Below are 21,586 nucleotides of genomic sequence, written 5' to 3'. Positions count from 1 at the left end.
TTTTTGCGTGTGTGTTTGTATAGCATAGAGTTTTGCCGAGATGAAATCGATGTTTCGTTGGCTCTCTTAGTCGCGGTTCAGCGGCAGGACTTCTGGGCCGGAGCCAGGCTGCGGACCGCCGACATCCCGAGTCAGCAGAATAAAACCAAACCACCAGCAGCGTGCACGTGAATGCTGACACGTGCGCTATGTTCAGCAACAAGCTCTCTCCCTCTCAAATGCTTTCTTTTTTTTCAAATTCATAGGTGGAAAAATGTCTGATTTTAATGAAGGCTATATTGCCCAGCCCAATAAAATAAAGTCAGACTCGCTTTATGATCATTTCAATTAATGGACAGCTAGCATCCGATTCTTTCAATTGCTAAGCTAGTGAGCTAACGTGTTGTTATGAAGTCAACTAAACTTAGGCTGTTTTCAGGCTTCTTCATCCCATCGTGAGGTCGACGCACCAGCTGAGAGTTCAGTGACTCAGCCTCAGCCCGACCATCTTTACCTGTACATGGAGACCCCCAGCTGGGCAGGTAGGAACCCCCAAAAACCCTGCCATTGTGTCGCAAAGTGTTGAGAAACAAACTGTGTATGATGAAAATTTCCAAAGGGGGACTGGATTTTGGTCTCTCAAAATCTATAATTTTGGTCCGTAACAAATTAAAATATTTCGAGTGTGCGTGTCACAGTACTTGTGACTGGATTTTGGCCAGTGATAAAATTAAAATTGTTAGTTGATATTAATTCATTTTAATACATAGCTAAATGTAAAAGTGTGACGGATCATTTTGTCATGTTGCTGCAGTATTTTGTCTTCCAGCGCCCGTCGACAGTCCCACTCGGGTGGCCGCGCTTTCGTAACGGCTGCGCTTCGCCGCCCCCCCGTGTGTGGCCATATTGTTGCTAATGTGCGCCACGTGCCCGCGGGCGCTGCTTCGCCGTCACGGTTCCCCCGTTGCTGCCCGGCCTCGGCGGCGCCATGGAGCAGGTGGCAGCGAGGTTCCGCCTCCATTTGCTCGCCTTCTCATAGGGAGCGGGTCGCAACGATCGTTTTGGAAGCGGTCTAATTATCTCTTATTGCCGCCATCGCCGCCCTGCCTCCGTAATGACGGAGCGGCGCCAGCGCATGTTGCCGGGAGGCTGCGTTTTGGCCGCCCCCGACGACAATCCTCACGTTTGGGAGGAAGACTTTCGACAAGTTACTTATAATGCTCGATGACTCAAAATTTGAGTGGATCTCAAATTGTGAGTGCGTTTGGGTCAGCACTGACATTCTGATATCCTGAAGGTTTGCTGAGGTCTTGTCTGTCGCCCCGTGCGGACTTTAATAATCTCGTCTTGCTATGATGTCAGCCAACCAGACGTAATGGCGTTCCTGCGCCTTTAAGAGCAGCCGTCGGCGCAGAGGGAGGCGAAGGAGCGCGGCGGACGATGGGTCGCCCGCTCGCTGGCTGGCGGCGCTGGTGGGAAAGTGCTGACGGCAGGACTTTGCTTCGGAGCATGCCCATTAGAGGGAGCCATAAATCCTGGGCTCTCCGGGCCAGGCTGTGTCAGCAGTCCGCTGAATGAATTGATTTTAAACGCCACCGAGAAGAAAGTGCCAGCAGACCGGCCGGCCGGCCACTATTTAATTGTCTCGCTCTCCTTGCCGGAAGCCCGCACGCGCTCGTCGTTGCCGCACTCCAACGTGTCACCGACATGGCGGCCATCCCTCGGCGACCCCTCGCCTTTGATTTAACAGTACAAATATCAAAGAAGTGCGCCGTCTTTCTTCTCTGCTACTGAAGTAGCTCCGAGTGGCACCGCCATCCATTATGTGACAATTTCCGATATCAAGTCGCTGTCCGTTGTTAGCCTGTTGACGTTTGGCGAGGGAACCATTTTACACTTGACTTCAATGGACCAAAGAAAAGTTACTCTTTGATTATGTATTCAATTTAACAATTAGATAATTTTATTCTGCCAAATATCGGAATTGGCATCGGTTTAAAAAAAACAATCCATATCGTTCGGGTCCTACGTAATTATGTCGACCGTCTTCGTCACTTTGAGGACTTTCCAGTTGAATTGTTCTATAAAATAACAAAAATCGAGTCTCGAGGTGGCGGTGCGACGGATAGCATTTTTTTTCCCACGGGGTGGCGTCCTCTCCGGCTCATTACACCGTTTAAAGAGGCGTCACTTTGCAATCACCCGCCACGCTTCGGCCAACGGGGATCATACATCAACTTGAATGGCGGCCCCGCCCCCCACTTTCACTTTTTGAGGGGGGGAGGGGTCGCTATTAATAATATCCCCCCCCCCTCCCCGGCCCAACCCGTTCAAAGTCGTTAATTTGAGAGTCAACTTTGCCTTCGCTTGACTCGCGTGTCTTATTTGTCGGGCGTCAAGTCACGTGTGATAAACGGGCTTCAACTTGTCGCGGGAACACCTCGACGAGCCGCCACCGCTGCCGCCCGAGTAATTACTCTTTTTTTTCCCAACCTTTTCTTTCTCCAATCACACTTGATGGATTGAGTGGAAGGAGGCGATCATCTGGCGCTTAGCGGGCTCACTGAGCATACTTGCCCCCCCATCACACAACTCCCCCACACCCTACAACACGCCCCCCTCCGGCTGATTAATGATATCTGCTGCGAGTCACCAAAAGCGGAAATTAAGTATTTCTCTTTAAATGTAACATTTGTCTCCTTTGCCGCTGTCGAGGAAGGCATTTGTCAAAATCCTCCGGCTTTGGTCGTGCGCCGGATTTCCTTTGGGAGCGCGGCGGGAATTACTCCCTACTTTGGCATTAATGGCATTCCGTGTTCCCCTTTTATGTCTTGAATCCACTCACCGCCCTTTCACCCGCGCCGCATACTCGGAATAATGAAGTAGTCGCTCGAGGAGCGCGGGGGAATCAAAGTGGGCCCGAAAACTGCCAGCCGGCTCAGGCCCACTTTTGCCCTCATTTGCTTGCTACCCGAGTTCCAGTACTTTTGGCTGTTGGTCCACAATATGTTTACTGACCCTTGTGCAATTGAGCTGCACCAAGGGTGCTCCTTCAAAACCCCCATTGGTGGGATGCCGCCAACGGGCCCGACCGGCCCTGACAAATGCTCAATATTCCGCAATGTGGAAAATGAGTCGACTTGGCAGAAACAAAGCGGTGGTGACGGATATTTTACGTGATGCTTTGTCGCTTTGCCATGCCGGCTGCATGATGTCCGCGGTCGGGGTCGCTCAGACGTCTCGAATAAACGCGCAAAACACAAAGGCGACGCAGCCCTGCACCCCCACCCCTATCCACCCCGGGGACCCTCATCCAAGCGGGCTTGTACTTTTTCCCATCAATGGAAATCTAATTGCGTGAAAAGCGATCAATGGCTGCTAAATTGGTTTTGTGTCGGGGCGCGCTTAGAATAAAATCTGCGAGCTCTTAACGCACGCTGCGTTTGCATCCTAAATCACGGTAATATTCCGAGTGGGGTCGGCCGGCAGGGGTTTTAACTTTGCCGGTGTTGAGCGGGGAGGCGCACCGTCACGCCGCTAATAAAAATCACAGCCTTTAATTGTTTCTCCAAACTCGTAAATTGCCCCGCTTTAATGGGTTAATAAGCGGACGTGGTGAGGACGTCGGGGAGCCTGCGGTCGGTCACCGGGCGGCTACCGTGGTGCGCGAGAGGCGGTGGGGGTGCGCCAGCTCTATGTTGCCGCCACCGCTGATAACCCTCCAGTGATCTGATAGCGCTAATCCCCTCTAATCCCTAATACACTCTTTAGCATGCTGCTAACTGACAGCGGTCGATGCTGCCGCTGTGCTTCTACCACACATCTCAGGAACGTCACCCGCCTTTCAAGCCTCAGTTGGGATTTTGTACAAGGTTTCAAATTCAGGTTCCAAACAGGTGTTAGGCTATTTTGATTTCTGAGTTAGCATGTCGCTAAATGACAGCAGACGAAGCTGCCGCAGCGCTAACGCCAAGTAGCTCTTTCTTCAATTCACAGAGTTAAGCAGGGTTAGCATCCTGCTAAGTCACATCAGTCAATCTCCTGTTGACTGATTTTTTCAAAAATATTTTTAGAAACTGCTGACCCCCCCCACCCCCAATTTGTCTTTCCCGCCCAGCAATGTCCGATGCCGTCGCCCCGGCCTCCCCGACGAAGACAAGGGAAAGTTTATTGACATCTGGGCGACGTTCCCGGGGACCATCCCTCAACATCTTATCTTTTGGGATCGGTGCAGACAGAAGCTCGGCCCGGCTTGTATTTCTGTCCCATTGTAATTGCGTTGTAATTGATCCGGCGCAGTAAGTTTGCCGAGCTCCTCCACGGCCGCCTTTTGCGACTCTTATCTGCAAGATGCCTGCGGGACTTTGTCGCCGTAAGCAAAAGCCAACAAAAGCTTCAACAGCAACAAAAGGAGGATGAGAGAGTGAGCGCGTCAAGGACGGAACAGAAACGGCAAACTCGCTTGTCGGGTTTTTACGCTCTTAACTGAGACATATCCAACTGTTAGTTTGAAACAAAAAATGCGAACAATAAATTTGTGACCCGTATGTCAAATTAACAACTTCAAACATTTACACAAAAACAAGTAGTTTCAGAAAACAAATTAAATATTTATGTAAAATGACATATTCCTGAAAAAAAAGTGTAATTCTGGGAAAAAAAGTTTTACACTTCCTACAAAAAAGTTGAATATATATTTTCGTCACTAATCACTAGCGTTTTGGTAATTGTTGAGGTGTGTGTGTGGGGGGGGGGAGTAGGAAGCGGCCGAATGCGCGTTCAGGTTGCTACAACGCCATCGCCCGCTCGGGCCCGCACCGCCATGCGCGCTTTCCCCTCATTTGTCATCCTGACAGCGGCTACTGTTTTTTTTTCAAGAGGTAGAAAAATGGCAGAGTCAGCTCTTCCTCGGCTCACAAAGTACGCAAAGAAGTGTGTGTGTTTGTGTGTGTGTGTGTGGGGGGCTTCTTGGCTATTGTGACAAAGTGAAGCTTGTCATTTGTCGTTACACGAGCCCTCCATATTTGTTTGGGGTTAGAGACCAAGCAAAAGTGCACACAATTCCTTTATTGACAGATTAAAAAGTTAAAAAAAAAAAACGTTTATCATATTTATGAAAATACATTTCTCATGAAAAGTTGGACATTTCCAGGAAATAAACTTCTGTACTTCTATTTGTTGTATTTCATCAAATATGTCCAGTAAAGTTTCATACTTCATATTTTTTGGTCGTTTTTGAATGAAGTTGAGCCCCGGCACGCGGACGCGCTTGAGAGTCCGGCAACACCTGGGAGTCCAATTACGCGCTGGGAAGAGCCGAGCGGGCGCTACTCTTGACATTTACCTGTGCCGCCGCTGCGGCTAACACGCCGGCTAAATGGCATCAATAGATATGGCAACGGCGACACGTATAGATCGCCCAGGGCTACACGCCTGACATTATGATCCTTCTCCCGGAGAGACCGTGATAAACACACGGGGGGTTGTGTTAGCTTTGCTTGTGCGCGTGTGTGTGCGAGCATGTGTGTGTGTGTGTGTGTGTATGTCAGGTTACAAATGAGTTTGTTTGTGTTGTGGCCTTTGGTGCCCTGGGCGATGTGTGTTGTGTGGGTGGCGCTTGCTAAATGTGAGCCACACCGTGTGCATTTGCGTGTGCGCCACTACCACTTCGGATTTTTCTTCAAAGTCAAGACTAATGCAATGAAAGTCATGTTGAGGTCAACCAGTGGCTGATGATGTCATGGTGTTTTTTGCAGCATTGCGAGAAGTAGAGAAGGCGAACTCCATTTTTGTCAGATTGTCGGAGAGTGATTTCAAGTTTTATGACCGCAATAAAATATGGGGGAGAGGGGGGTGTATCTTGGTGGTTCAGACGGCAATGAGGATTTCTGGATACAGAAACTATGCAATGGTGGTCTAAGTCTGCCAAATCCCTTAAATTTTCTCAAAAGTTGATGTATCACTCTTTTAGTCTTCTATCAATGTGTGACCGTCGGGTTGCTGCGTATGAACGAACGGTGGGGGTCAAGCAGGTGACCTATTGGTGAAAGTGTCTCGTGTGCCAATAAGCGTCCGCCGGTATTCATCAGGCGTGGCGGCAGTGGTGCGGAGAGGCTCAATGTTTTAAAGGGCAGCGGGGATCGAACGTCGACGCCGTAAAATGGTGTCCCTACGTCGGAACGCCAACATGGAACGGTGTCTTTTTGCCATGCGTCCTTGCTCATCCATTTTGGACTTGTTTCCCAATTGGTGTAAATCGACAGTTCTCCTTCTTTGATCTTGAAAGAGGTCCTTGGACCATTGCTCCACATAAATCCGTTTATTTCTTTTTTGGCAACCAGCAAGGAGCAGCTGCAGCCTATGGTGATCTCACATTTCTTCGCCGTTTGCCGACCTTGTTTTGTTCCATTTTTATGATTATTTTTGAGGTTACTGCTGTCGGGATCGGTTGCGGCCGAGCAGATGTTCTCCATCTTTTGTGCCCCTTCTTGCTGGAAAACAACAGCAGCAAGCAATAAGCCAGATGCGGAGCCGGATGGATTTGGCATTGATCTACGCGGGCGTCCACTATTGAACGTATCGGTGGCCTGGGTGAAATCCATCCAAGGCGAATCCAATACGGCGCAATTATTGCTCTCTAAATAGCCCGGCTGAATACTCGCCAAGCTAACGGCGCGTCTGTGCCGCTCAAAGGCGGGCAGATTCCATCGACGCGCCTTTCCCACGTGCCGCTCGGTTGCCAGGTGACGGACACTCGACCTTGGCGGCGCCATTCAATGCTCGCCGCCATCCGGAGTTGATTCGTCATCTCAAAGCACTTTTGGAGGAAGACTTCAAACACGGCATTGTCAAACTTGAACACAGTTAAACTGCACTTTCCGTGAACAGGTGGCTAAAGGAGAGCCGCAGTCGTAGCCGTTTATCAAACAGTAAATTGCAACCAAAATGGGCACACCCAATCTCGTCAAGCTCCGCCTCTCAAAGGCACAACGATAATACGTCCAATATTTCTATTCGGCTTGTTAAGGCTTAAACGACACCACATATGGCATATTGCGCTTGCTTATTAATGTTTAAATGGCACCGCTTTTGGGGGCGTGGCATATTAAGGCGACGTGTTAAGGTTACGTGTGGCATACTAATGCCGCATGTGGCATAATTAGGGGACATATTAATGCATGATGTGCTACAGTATATGAAGCTTACATATTAAAGTCACGTGTGGCTTATTAAGGTTTAAATGCCAAACGGTACCACTTTGGGGGCCCGGCATATTAAGGTTCAAGGTTCCGCTATAGTTTGCCACTTTCCATTTGCGCTCAATGTCAGACATTTGCATTGAAGCCCAGCCAGGACCTCGCCTGATTCGGGACACCGACTCCCCCTCCCCCTCACTAAATGGCCCTTCGGGAGTCTTGGAGTACGCACCCGGCGGGCCGGTCCTCTAAATTGAGCAAAAGGCGCTGGAGGATTAGCATACGCAGATTGTCAGAGGCAAATGAATGACAAGACTTTCATCTGGCGGCCTGTCGACCTCGCTTAGCAGCGACACGCTTCAAAGTCCGCCGGGGTCGCCCGCAGGACGAGTTGGAGGGCGGGGCAAAAAGATGACTTAATCAAGATCTGATAGCAACATCGTCAAAGAGAAAACAAGCTACGAGTAGGCGTAAAGAGCTGCTATTTATTGTCAAGGTAGGGTTTCAAGTTTGGGGGTTTGAAGCCTAGCTTTGGGTTCCAAGTCAGGATTAAAATTTGGTTTTCAAGCTAAGGTTTTGGTTTGGAGCCCTATGCAAAATTTAGCACTTTTGTACTAAATTACTTTTACCTTGATGGAGGTCACACAGGAATGAGACACATTAATAACGTCAGTCGGAATGTGCGGCCAACAAGATTTTCATCAACCGGCAAGTTGACGGCACGTCGATGAATTTCTTGCCGTGAAGTTGCGCCACTCATTAAGAGTCAAAAGAGCGAACGTTCACAACAGAAAAATCCAACAATCATCCTGTCCCGCCTCCCCAAAAATCAATCAAAAGTCCAACAACGTCTCCATTCGCCGCTAATGAAATCATCTGCGAGGTATTTTAATTGTGATGAGACGACATTTGTTAACGCCGTGACCTCCAACATCTCCCATCCCCGCCCCCGTTCCTCATCTGGGAGCCCTGACTCGACGGAATTCCGCCCAAATGGGCGGCGTTCATCAAATTTCTCCATCAACGTGACGAGCGTGGCCGCGATTAGGAAACGCTGGCGCCGCGGCACCACACGCTCAGCAGATGGCCCCAGATTACAGCCACCCTATTAAGGTTATCTGTGACGTGTCAAGGCCGACTGCAGCATATTCAAGTCTGGGCTGGCACGTTAGCTAATGTATGCGAGACTTATCAAAGGTTGAGCCCGGCGTATTCCGATCACATGACGTACCGGGTATATATTGTAGATGCATACACATCATTGCATAAATGCATATATGTGTATGTATATATATATATATATATCTCGCCCATCAAAGGAAGATGAGGTGCTGGAGGGACCATCATGGGAGGACAAGCCCCTACATGGGATGTACCACCGTAACATAGCTGAAGTGGCTGATATCCAGAAATCCTACCAATGGCTAGAAAGAGCTGGTCTGAAGGACAGCACAGAGGCACTGATCCTGGCTGCACAAGAACAGGCCTTGAGCACCAGAGCAATAGAGGCCCAAATCTACCACACCAGACAAGACCCCAGGTGCAGATTGTGCAAAGAAGGTCCTGAGACAATCCAGCACATAACTGCAGGGTGTAAGATGCTGGCAGGTAAAGCATACATGGAGCGCCATAACCAAGTAGCTGGAATAGTGTACAGGAACATCTGTGCAGAGTATGGACTGGAAGTCCCAAGATCCAAGTGGGAAACACCTCCAAAGGTGGTAGAGAATGACCAAGCCAAGATCCTCTGGGACTTCCAGATCCAGACAGACAGAATGGTAATGGCGAACCAACCGGACATTATGGTGGTGGACAAAGAGCAGAGGAAAGCCGTTGTGGTTGACATAGCCATCCCAAATGATGGTAACATTAGGAAAAAGGAACATGAGAAACTTGAGAAATATCAAGGGCTCAGAGAAGAGCTGGAGAAGGCCTGGAGAGTGAAGACTTCAGTGGTACCTGTGGTCATTGGAGCACAAGGGGCAGTAACCCCCAAACTGGAGGAGTGGCTGAAACAGATCCCAGGAAAAACATCTGACATCTCAGTCCAGAAAAGTGCAGTACTAGGAACAGCAAAGATACTGCGTAGAACCCTTAAGCTCCCAGGCCTCTGGTAGAGGACCCGAGCTTGAAGGGAAAAAGAGACCACCCACGGGGGGTGAGGATTAGTTTTTTACATATATATATAGGGTTCTTAGGTATTCAGTTTCCAAATGGAGTCGCCAACTTTTAGGTCCTCCATCCTGGTCCTTTTGGGTGAAGAGTCAAACGGTGCTGGCTGAAATAACGGATTAACATATGGCTGCCGTGATGGAAAGTGTGCTGCCTTTCAGCACCTCAGACTTTTCTTTAGCGAGACGGTTGCGGAGGTGAAAGGATGCTTTCTTCATTGTTGCCGTCGCTCTCGCGCTTCAGGCAAGGCCGCCGCCGTGGCCCATTAAGAGTGCGAAAGGGGGCGTCGTCCTTGAAGACCGCAGCTCACGGCACTTGACATCAACAGGATGTTCATCATTTTTCACAAAACGCTAACCGCTGTTAAGCGTCTCGAACCTGAAGTACACGTCCTTGGTCTTCACCTTAACCTTACCACATGTTAAATTAAAAAAAGAAAAAAAAATCAGATGAAGTTGACTCCAATATCACTCACACGGGTTTGTTACCTCATGAGCAATCGGGACCGCGACACAGTTTTGTGTCAGACAGGTGACGTTGTGGGGTTGTGGTTTGTGCAATCCTTACCGGTGCCGCCCACCACCCGCTGCCCCTTGTGGCCTGTCACTGTAACACACATCCATGATTTAACCCTTGCTACATGTACTAGGACGAGGCGAGCAAGCCGTCTTTAGCAAGAAATTTGAGACATTCTTGGCAAAACGAAATTGGCATTGTTTGGGCAACAATGCGGAAAAGTTTGGGGTAGCGCCTTCATAATTTAACGCGTTTACGGAACACCGAGCGTGTCGAGTAGGGCACGTCTACCATGAATAATACATGCGGGGTTACGCCAGCGACGACGCTACGGCAGCTCAGTGGTGGCGCGCATAAGCAAGAGTAAATGTCCTGACATTTCCAATATCCAGCCGGGCCCAAATGTGCTGAATGCACACAAGCGCTCGCTCAAGAGGCTCTTAACAGCGGCGACGGGCGGGTGGGGATAGTTTTGTGTGTGTGTGTGTGTGTGTGTGTGTGTGGGGGGGTCTTTTGTAAAGGTGCCTCTAATTATTGTTGGTCCTCACTTGATGGATGCGTTTGGGTGATCGGATTTTGGTTGCATTTTGTCACTGAATAAATAATCCCATCATTTTATTTTAACGCTTTTACATACACCTCAACCGGTTCGAATTTGAGGAAAATTGAGGTGCCTGGATGTCAATTAATAAATTGTTGCTAGCTATTAAGGTAGCCAAACGCTTTAGCAGTTCGCTGTCTGGTGGGAGCCGTGCGAAATGGGTGGGCGACGTGCCCCTTGCCATCCCATAATGAGGCGCACACGCACATACGGAATTAAAACAACATATATATTGTGGGACTTTGAGGCGGCTGTAATTTGGTCGGAGCAGCGCCTCCCGTCAATAAAGTGTCAGCGTCGGAATCCCCCAACCAAATCGGTCAGAACCCGGAGGAGGGTGGCGGCTAATATAAAGCCCGACCCGAGGGGATGGCGCTCGCTGTCACTTGACGGGGGGCGGGCCCGCCGTCTCACCCGCCGCAAATTTATGACGGCCAGAATGTGCGTCCGGGGACCCGAATCCGGCGGCTGACGGACGGCGGCGCCGGCTTTAGGTGCGGTGGGATTTATGAGCGTTGTCCCCGTTTCACTCTCCCCTCACACGACAGGTCACTTCATCAAAGGAATCCTTTTAACGCACATGCCAAATATGATTTCACTACATTATTTTAAAGCCGGTCGGATTTACGAGCCACGACGCCACTAATTAACGTAACGCTCGGTGGCGGGAAAAACGTGGGACATTTGGCTCATCTTCATTTTAGGTGCCGAGTCAGCGTTTCCTGGCAGCGAGTCGAGCTGGAATGTCGTCGATTAGCAGAAGCGCTCTTACTTCCTGTCTCTGAGAGGCTGCTTTGCTCTGATTGGATAACATCATCCATGCCGATGATTCATCCTAAAAAAGGGACCAGGAAAGAAACGGAAAGTTTGTACAAACGCTATTCATAGCCGTGCACTTTTTTCCCCCTACGGTAATGTAGGGGGGAAAAAAGTTAGCTAGCAGTCATTTCAAAGTTGAACACCGTCCATACGATTCAAATGTTAATATTTTGATGGTAATGTTGCACATTTCCAAACACATTAAGAGTGGTGGCGAGTTCACAGCGCGTTAAACACCAACAGCCTGAGCATGTTTGCGTTAATTAGCCGCTAAGCCTTCGAGCGGGCTCGTCGGGGGCCCGTCGAAGCCGGCGTGTATATTTTTCTTTTTTAGCGCGTATGTAGCCCATCTAGCGAGAGAGCGAGCGACCTTCTAAGAGAAACATTTGCACAGATTTGGCGAGTCAGACAAATGAGACGGCGAGTCGCCGCACTGCTGCAAAAGACAGAGAAAATTCACACTGGTATTGATCTTACTTAATTAGATTCCTATCCGCTCTCCGGGGACCCGCGTCACGGCGACGCATTTCACGCACACGCACGAGAGAGCGAGCGAGCGAGCGAGAGAATATGAACTGAATTAATATCATTTCAAAGCCCGGCGTACAAAATGTGATTTGATTATCGGGAATATTTTTCATGTCTAATTACTCGTTCCCTTCGCCGCTGTAAAGTTTTCTTAACTTTGTTTTCGGCAAATCCTGATGAAAGAACTAATGGCCGAGCGACTCTTTGCACGCACACCTCTCAGTGCAGTAATTCAATTTGGGACGTTAGGGAGATTAAAAAAGAACAACAATAAAAAATAGGTGAGGTTTGAAAGTGTGCGGTGCGATATTGTTTGCGCCGACGCTAAATGAATTTGCTCATTGGAATGCTAATTGGCAGCAATTTGATTTCACTCGGCTGCAAATTGCAAATCGGAGCGGCAGCGGAGGGAAGTTCATGGCTGATTGTTGTGGCTGAGGACGAGGCGTTAGCATTTGATACAACTTGATTGGTCGAATCACTGATGTGGACGCATTTGATTGGCTAGACTTGATGTGAAATGTTTATTGTTTTATGCTAATTTTTAGACTGTCTAGTTTTGTCAATTTCTCTATTTTTGTCAAGTATTTTGAGCATTCTGGATTTGACTCAAGTTAGTGTGTGAAGTGTAGCTAATGTTTTGACAGCCGCCGCTCTCGTTAGCAAACTCCGGATGTACGGAAAATTTGCTCGGATGGCGTCTTAATGGCAGTCAAGCTCGGTTGCAAGTTAGCAATCGATGATGTCATTAACAAGTCGGCCTCCAAGTGTCAGGGATGTAAATTCTGTTGCTTCATTTGAATCAACGGATGAGAAAATGGGATTATTTATTGCCAAAGCAGAGACACGTTAGCTAAAATCGGAGGAGTGGACAAGTTGTGACTTCACACTGTTGCTTTTTGATTCTTTGTTGTTGTTGGTAGTTGCTAGCATTTGATTGGTTAGCTAGCTCATTCTAATAGCTACTACGGTGCCATTTTTGGGTCTCACTAAATTGATATCATTTGCTAGCGACTGTGAGCATTTGAACACACCTTTGATTGGTAAAAAAATTCTGTCAGCACAAGATGGAATTTGCAAGAACGGCAAACTCCTGGCAGGAGAATTAACGGCTGGAGAATTAACGGCTTTTAAAAGGTCGCGTTGATTAAAACCACGTCTGGGGCGTCCGGCGGCAGGATCCATGTCGGGGGTCAGCCAAACGTGTGAAATACAGCGACGTTATTCTGATGCGAGGGACATTTGAGTAACGCGTTGATGATTCTCCTTGTGTAACCCCCCTTTTCTCACGGATTCCCTCGCATTTCATCGTACGGATTCCGGAAAATACCCGGGCCGCAACCCCCCCCCCCCCCCCTTCTCACCGTCTCAGCCTTCTTCCTGATCAACCCCCGGCCGCCTTCGGGTTTCTCCCGGTGCGGGGGCTATAATTGTTGCCGTAAATCGTGGCGCACCCCCGCGCCCCCGTCTTAAGCGGCCATTACGCACGCTTCACTTCGGCCCTTGTTGATTGCAAGTGTCAAGAGGGGCGGATTTATGCACTCTGGCTGGGTGAGACGCAGCCAGCCACGCGAGGAAGCAGGGACGGAGGGGACGGGGGCGGGGGTGATTACTGAGAGGGGGGTGAGGGGGGTCAGGTGACGGCAGGGAAGATGGAAGTGAGAGGAGTCGCTTTTGCTTTTTCATGTGGAGTTTACAAATAGTTGGCAGGACCTTGCAGAAAATCTGCTGTTCATTTGTCTGTGCCTTCCAAGCAGACAAAACTTCTACTGCCATATTGGCTCAAATGTTTTTAAGTTTTTCTAGCATTTGTGTATTTCCTGACAAATACTTTACTGATTTATATGTATTTTTTGCCAAATATTTTGGGCTAACTTATGTGTGATTTCTTGACATAGCAAATCATTATTTTTTTTAATGGCATTGCAGTAGCGTGTTTATGGATGCAATCAATGATGTCATTAATAATTCAGTCTCAAAGTCACATGAATGCAAATGTTGTTTGATCATTCAGATAAACAGAGAAAAAAAGTGTAAATATTTATTAGCAGAGCTGGAGAGCTGCTGCAGAATGAACATTGATGATATACATTCATGTAAGATGATGAAATACATTTTTGATATCTGACGATGTGCTTGAGCTTGACTGATGAATTTATTTCCTGAACTGATGAAAATGAAGGTTAATCTTTACACGGCGTACGCAAATAAACGGATGATTGGCGGCGACATCAGAGCGGTGCGGAAATTCTGTTCCGTCTCTCTCATCGATATTTCCTTGCCTCCTTCATTCCATTACGTCGTTGGGAATTTTTGATTCGCCGAGCCGCGCTCGGGAAAACGCAATCACGGCCCCCATCCATTTTGGGACTTCAATAAGCTGACGGCCATTAGAAGCCTCCAAATACAAACCGTACAAACACAGAGCACAGTAAGCGGATAAAAAGTAGCAAGAGAACTGGATAGAACACAAATCCTCCAAAGTGTTTTACAAGAAACAGATAGAAACAGAAAAGTAGAAAACTCAAACAGTAGACACAGAAACTGTCAAAAAGGCAGCAAGAAAGAAGAAGTAGAAAGAGAAATAACTAAAACTGTAGAAAAACAGAAACAAACAGAGAGAGAATTCTCCACTTGAGAAGGTCACAAACAGAAGACACAGAAACTGTCAAAAAGGCAGCAGGCAAAAAGTAGAAAGAGAAATAACTTAAACTGTAGAAACAGAAAAAACTGCAACAGAGAGAATTCTCTACTTGAGAGGGTTGAACTCTCACCCCCTCATCAAAAAATTAAAACACAATAAAAACAATAGTGATCTCTCAAAAGATCACAGTTGCAAAGTAAGTGGAAGGGACGCGACGTCGGGCCGTTGAAATATTGAAACCGACGTTATCCCAACACCGACTCATTAAGTTAAGTGTAGACACGCGTCAGAGGCATCTGATAACGAGGTTAGCCGTTAGCTTAAGCGGCCAAGACGCGTGCTGTCCGGACGCCGCCCAAGATTAGCCGACAGGGGGCGGGCCTCCGGCACCGACCCACAAGTGAATGAATGAATGAATGAATGAATGAATGAATGAATGAATGTACTATGCAAGGATGAACACATGAAGAGAAGAATGGCAACAAACAATTGTTTCCCCTATTTAATTTGTTTTAGTTCTGTCATTTATTTTGATTGTTTGAAATGTTTTTTGATATTTCTTTCACTTTTCCTCAATTATTATTTTTTATTTCCCCCATTCATATTTTCATATCCTCCCTTTTCGTATTACTTTCCCCTTCTTACATTGGTGTAATTTTTCCGAGTAGGTTCCCTCAAGATTCGCCGTGGCCAGCACTTGACAGCGTTGTTGGTTTTGTGATACGTAGCACATTTGTAGCATAGCGTTGCCTGATCTCCAACTACGATAACGTCCATGAGAAAAATGCTAATGTCGAGCCTCTCCCGCGACACTTCACTATTTCCGATGTGTCGGGAGATAAGTAAACTTTTGCCGGTATCTGGAAGGGCACGCGGCGATCAGCTCCCTTTTCTGCTGTTAAAATAAATACCTAAAAACTGGCAGTTACTTCCGACTTGTTTTGGTATCCTTGAACGATGCACGGCGGCTAAATTGTCTGCGCAAGCGGCTAATGCGCGTAATGGAATTGCGAGTCGCCCCGCGTCGCAAATAAATAATTTAATGCAAATCCCACATCGCGCCTCCCGCCAATTAAGCTAACCTGTTTTAGCCGTAAGTGATTCTATTACATTAGCGTGGCGCGGCGCTGACTGCATTAGGGAGGCTTTAATCAGTCGCTAATCAAATTAGCGCCGCAGACAGACGGCCGGGAAATGGCGCGCTTTACGCAAAGCACCTTGCCGCCTCACCTGCGCCAGGCTCCCCTCAGAGACGTCGCCTTGAAAAATTTCAACTTTTACCCATCGTTGATCAGCCTGTGCCTTTCACGCACAACTCGGAGGGCAGACGCAATATTTCTCTGACTGTATACGGAATATCACTTTCAGGTAATTAGACGAAAAAGCTTCTGCAGTGATGGATAGAAAAGTACTCGAGGGACAAACATTTACCATCAAAACCATTTGAGGTTTTCCCGGACTGAATGCAACCCCAAAAGCAGTATGGTACACTTTTTCCCCCTCCGTATTATTGAACTCCTTCATTACCAGTACAACGTAATATTTGACGTCTATTCTCGTCAATGGTAGTGAATGAGTTAGGGTGTCAACCAAACCTCGTAACTTATAACGTACAATGTGATATTTGATGTCTATTCTCGTCGATGGCAGTGAATGAGTTAAGGTGTCAACCAAACCTCAGTAACTTTTAATGTATTTTTTCTTTAACAAGTACAACATTTCACTTTATCTGGCTCACATTAGCTGTAGCTTAGCATTCAAGGCCTCAAGTAACCCTCTCCTCTACGCAAAGACGTCAAACAAACTTGCTGAACTATGAATTTCTTCTTTTATCACAGCAAACATATCCCTTCAATGTTGACCCAACCTCAGTTACGACTTAGATATCCTTTAATTATATAAAAACGTTTCAGCTTTTTCTCTGGCTAGCAGCTAGCGGTAGTTGTAGCTTAGCATTATTAACATGCTCACACTGATACGAGTGCACTAAATGTGCTCTCGTTGAAGCACTTTTCAAGTTATCTCCGTTTTGAAGCTGTTGAAAGTAAAGTCCAGATCATATCTGCCGGGCGTTCTCCACCAAGTAAGAAGAAATTGTGCCTTTGCCTCGTTGCCTTTGGAACATGATAAGAAGGAGCAAGGGGGTGAGCGACATGTCCACTTCTGCAGCGCTCGCTCGCTTGCCGATAAGAATCCATCTCTGATTAAGGGCTTGCTATGCCAAGGTTTATATTTGGCTTTTGCACATTCAATTTGCTTGGTGGTTAATAGCGACTCCTTCACCCGCTAACACAGACGCTGGTGCCGGGCCAGACGGCTTTTTTTTTCTTTCATCTTTAGGCTAATATAAATCAATACGTCGTAAATGTGACGCTCGTCATTGTGTCAACAAGCTGAAATCCCCCCAGACTGACTTTTTTCTTAACATAGTGTTTAAAGGGCTATATTTGCTATATTTATATAACAGGGCGCACACGGATAATTTTGGCTGATAAGCCACATGCTGCTTCATCAAGTCAAAAGACTTGCGATGAATGCCTACGTTTCCTTGGCAACTGTTGACTCTTGTTGCGCTGCTGTTGTTGTTGTTGTTGTTGTTGTTGCTGCTCCACCAGCAGCAGCACCCAAACCTGAGTGGTGTTGGCTTTTTATTGGGGCGCGTGGTGAGAGTCAATGGAGCTGTTTTCAATTAGTTTTGCGAGTGCTTATCCCATTAAAGCTAATGACTTATTGATTTAACGACAGTGGCGCTTTTGCTGTGAAACGTGCCGCCATTATGACTCTCCTGACTCTCACCGTGACCGATGGCCTCCAGTTTTTTTTTTTTTTTACCTCCCGCCGCCCTCGGGGTCGTCACTGAGCGTCTTGGGTAAGTGGACAGGCTTGTAGGTTTTGACACTGCAGCCGTTCGAGACGGCACTTCTGTCTCCTTTCATCTCCCAAGTCAAGTTGAATAGAAATTTGAATTCTATTCAGTGTCTTCATTTGCAGGTTACTATTATCGATTCAATATCATATGCTAATTTCTAATAAATTATTTCACAATTATAGAAAAAAAACATGACACGTTATGGCAATCATTGAAAATGTGATGATAACCATAGAGCAGCAAAAAGTGCTGTTCCAATTATGAAAGGAGCACCAATTCAAGGTCCATGACTCGTTTTTGACCTTTCACTGCTAACAGTGGTAAACGTACACTTAAAACATTGTCAGAGCAGTTAAAGCTTTTCTGATGGTGGCACTTTGATTCAATTTTGCGCGCCGTCCGATGCGAACGCTTGTAAATGTGCCCAAAGGTGAAATCCGAGGTGGTCGTGGGGCTCGCCATCGTACACGCCGACGTCGCCGTCGCCGCACTACACTCGTCACTTCTTATCGCTAATTGAGCTCAATGACCAGCAGCTATTTGACTCTGCCTCCTCTTCCTCGTTCCCTCATTTCCTCCCTGCTGGAAGATCCTTCCATGCTGACGACGGCGCTTTCTCGTAATGAGGCGAGCGATAAGGCGGCCGCCGACCTTGATCATCTTCCTTTTTTTTTTTTTTTTTTTTTTTTTGCTCCATGCCTTCTCCAATTTCCCTCGCACATTTATCTCAGCCAAACATAAGCTAGGCGAGCTGGGCCAGGTCGGGCCGGACCGCAGGCGCATCTTGATAGCGATGACCGCGTCGCTGCTTCTGCTCATGCTTTATCAAACAGGAAGTAGGAAATAAGCGCTTGAATTCATCATTAGTGCAACAGCTGAACAATAGATGCCTTCACAAGCCTTTTTCCTCTCCGTAGGAAAGCAGGATAAAAACTACAATAAATGTGCCTGCCATGCATGTTTAAAAAAAAAAAAGTTACGATTTGAAAAAAAGTCTACACACCCCTGGTCAGAAATCTTGCGGGGCAAAAGTGCTGGTGCGGGAGCGCCTCTTGGAGTCTACCTGTCTCACAAATGTAGAAGGCGTGTGTGTGTGTGTGTGTGTGTGTGTGTGTGTGTGTGTGTGTGTGTGTGTGTGTGTGTGTGTGTGTGTGTGTGTGTGTGTGCGTGCGTGCGTGCGTGTGTGTGTGCGTGCATGTGTGTGTTCATTTAATCACAGTGAAGTTATAATGAAGACGCCTGACCTTTACTTTTAATTTTATGGGAGGTAGCTTGGATGCTAATGTACTTGCGATGTAGGGTCGTTTGATAGTTTGATAGGCTGATTGGAGGCGGAGCATTTGGATGTCCGGAGGTCGGAGGACAAACAATTTAGGGTGTGTATTAATCATGGAGAATGTTTGTTGGTGGACGTTCGATTTAGGTTGAGCATCGAAGTGGTGAAGCCTGCCAAGAGGATACTCGGCAGACTTGATGACTTTTTAATAACCTTTCACTGTGTTGACATTTTACCACTACTGCACCGGCCTTCTTATTTCCACTTTCAAAACTCGGGACAATTATCCCCCGACTCTTGAAATCAGAGTCGTTTTTAAAAATGTTGTATTCTGTTAAATTCACTTGACTGTCGGCCGGTGATGTTTTACCCCGACGGCGGCGGAACACCTGCTCCCGCCTGCTCCAGATGGTTAGCAAATAAAAAATTATTTCATAGCATGTTGCGCTAATGTAAACGAAGCGCAGCATTCCAAACTTGGCTTTTGCATTTATACTCTGATTTGGTATGCTAAGCTAGCTAACTTGCCGCTACGCATCACCTTAGCCCGCCTTAGCTAACCTGTGCTACGGCTAACGTAAATGTGGGTGATCAATATTTCCAGATGAATTCCCGTTGAATATCATCTGCTTTTGAGTAGTTGAGTTCCTCCGGACCGCCAAGTCCGCTATCCATCCTCTCCGACCCCTCCGGGTGGGCGGCTCATTAGCCGATGTTCCCCACTAAGCGGGACTGAAGGGAAAAAAAACAGCCATTAGCAAAACAAACGAGGTTAGCACGGCTTGCAAAGGACCAGGATTATTTATTCCAAAATTGCTGCGTCGAATCTTCTGTATTGCGTCACTTCCTGTAGGGCGACAGAGCTCATAATATTTAAATACTAACACGAGAGGCCATCAGTGTTTTAATTAAAGAGGCGGCCTGAGGGCTGTCACACATTCTTACATTTTGCTTCGTTTAAAAGTTAAGCATCAGACGCTTTTCTGTCATAATTAAGCAAAAATGATCAAAGTTGGCCATCGCCTTATTATATTTTCCCTCCAAGTTAAATAAAAAAAATTGGCTATGAGGAGCAAGGATATGCTCAACTTTGTGACACCTTCAGCAAAATAGAACAGCTCTGTTACAGTATGGAATCAATGCTAACGTGTCACCGGCAACCACTGTTACGTAAGGGGCAAGCATTTAAAGATACACTGAGTTTTTTGTTGGACTGTTTTCAATATTGTTACAAAATTGTTTTTGTATTTATTAAAATTCATGAAGAGATACCTTGTTATTGGGTTGGGGCTTCAGTTGAAACCTGCTTCTCTTGCCAAAAGTCAGCCGGGATCCACTTTATCTACACCCCTACCCTTCGGCCCCATGGCCGTCAACAAGTCGAGCATTGGAAAATGGTTGACTGATGTATTTTTTCCTGCTCGAGTATTCCTCGAAGAATCTCTCATGGAGCCTGGAGGACCAATCGGAGAGCAGCTTTTCATCCATATGCTAATATGCTAATATACTTGATTTATGTTGTGCTGCTGCAGGGTGGGAAGTAAAAAAACAAAACAAAACAAAACGGAGGAAGAAGAAGCGAGGGAGGGCAGGTAATAGGATGCATCCGAGTGGAGAGGAAGCCGTGGCCTCCTGAGACTATTTGGAAGCCAGTGAGCCCTCTGGATGGCAAAACGGCTTTGGCGCGCGCATTACTCAGCCCCATAAATCTGGGCGCAGCCCCTCTCGGACGACACCCCCAACGCCAGCCGCCGTCCGCCGTCCCACCCGATTCGTCTGCCTGCTTTGGTTTGCCTTTAATTACCTGAGCGATCCGGCGCTCACCGGCAGCACTTCCCTAATGGAGCATCACTCGCGCTGCCAGCTGGCAGCGTGGCCCCCTACCGGGTGGGGAAGGGCGGCTGGAGACCCAGTAAGGGGCGGAGCGGGGGGGGGCACTGGAACTCTCAGTTATAACTCACTTACGTCTATAGTCTTCATCTCACACAAGGCCATTAGGCATTTGTTTTACAACACCGGATTAGTGCACCTTTATTGATTTGTGGATTATTTGGAGTCTTTGCATTACGGATTTGTGGCAGTTATCGTTAAGATGAGTCATGGCAATAATTAGAGACTTCCGACTGTATGAGAATTTACTTGCCGTGTGGATTGGCTTTTGATTTGGTGGATTATTTCCAGTCAGTGAGCTAATTTCTATTCTGAAAGGCGGCAATGATGATGACTGACCGATGCAAGAAATCATTGCATAATTGACATGCAGCTTGTCAAATGCAAAAGTGGCTTTTTTTTTTACTTTGTTTTTGACTCTGTAAATTATTTCTAGTCTTATTTGTGACCAAATATTGAATGTTTGTTTTTGACCGTGGATTATTTTGATCAATTGTATTTTTCCTATCCAAATATCAGGTTACAGGAGCCATTTTATTTCTAACTTTGTGGATTATTTCTGTTCATCATATACATTTTTCTTGTGCAAGGCAAAAAATATTTCCCTAATTGTCAAAATCCAAGCGCCATCAATATAATTAGACTGGAACACTCAGCATGTGTATGGTGTTTTTTCCCACTTTGTGGATTATTTGTAGTTTATTCGTACTATTCAAGCAACTTGCGAGAAATGATGCGATTATTGTGATTCAGCTTTGAAAAGATAAATTGCTGCAGATGAAGTTTATTAGCAGCACGACAGCCAGGACAGGTGTGTGTGTGTGTGTATGGGGGGGTGGACAGGAGGGTTCCATCTGCCAATCAACATCCCGTCAAAGCCGTCTGCGGCCTCTTGTCAACATTTTACTCCTTTCTCCTTACGTACTTGCGCTGCTAACAATCCCCACGCAGCTTTAAAATGCATGGGGCCTTTTGTGCACGGGGTAAAAAAAAAAAAATAAGCCAGCAGACTGTTGAGGAATGAGGAGGCGGTGTTGCGACCGGCGCTGACCTTGGAGATTATTGCTAAGCTCGACAGAAAAAAATGCTGTATGTT

The 21,586-nt window shown here is 47.0% G+C and overlaps 1 protein-coding gene and 1 long non-coding RNA gene across 2 annotated transcripts in view; one reads left to right on the top strand and one right to left on the bottom strand.

The window, feature by feature from the left end:
- The window catches only part of LOC148383787 (RNA binding protein fox-1 homolog 3-like), a 145,203-nt gene that overhangs the window by 51,965 nt on the left and 71,652 nt on the right, over positions 1–21,586 (top strand). Inside the window, exon 3 of the mRNA XM_088356846.1 lies at positions 419–521. Within this exon, the coding sequence (XP_088212972.1) occupies positions 419–521 (103 nt within the window). The remainder of the gene's footprint in view (positions 1–418; positions 522–21,586) is intronic.
- Positions 8,404–11,288, bottom strand: LOC148383789 (uncharacterized). The gene is made up of 3 exons (XR_015853238.1): positions 11,237–11,288; positions 9,836–9,953; positions 8,404–9,757 (listed from the first exon to the last, which is right to left on the bottom strand). It is a non-coding gene; the product is annotated as an uncharacterized LOC148383789 (long non-coding RNA).

Source organism: Syngnathus floridae, chromosome 17, assembly GCF_059516105.1.
Source record: "Syngnathus floridae isolate MCC-2025c chromosome 17, RoL_Sflo_1.0, whole genome shotgun sequence".
In the NCBI taxonomy this organism is placed as follows: Eukaryota; Metazoa; Chordata; class Actinopteri; order Syngnathiformes; family Syngnathidae; genus Syngnathus; species Syngnathus floridae.
The sequence above is the reverse complement of the archived record's forward strand: the minus strand, read 5'-3'. Positions and strand labels throughout refer to the sequence as shown.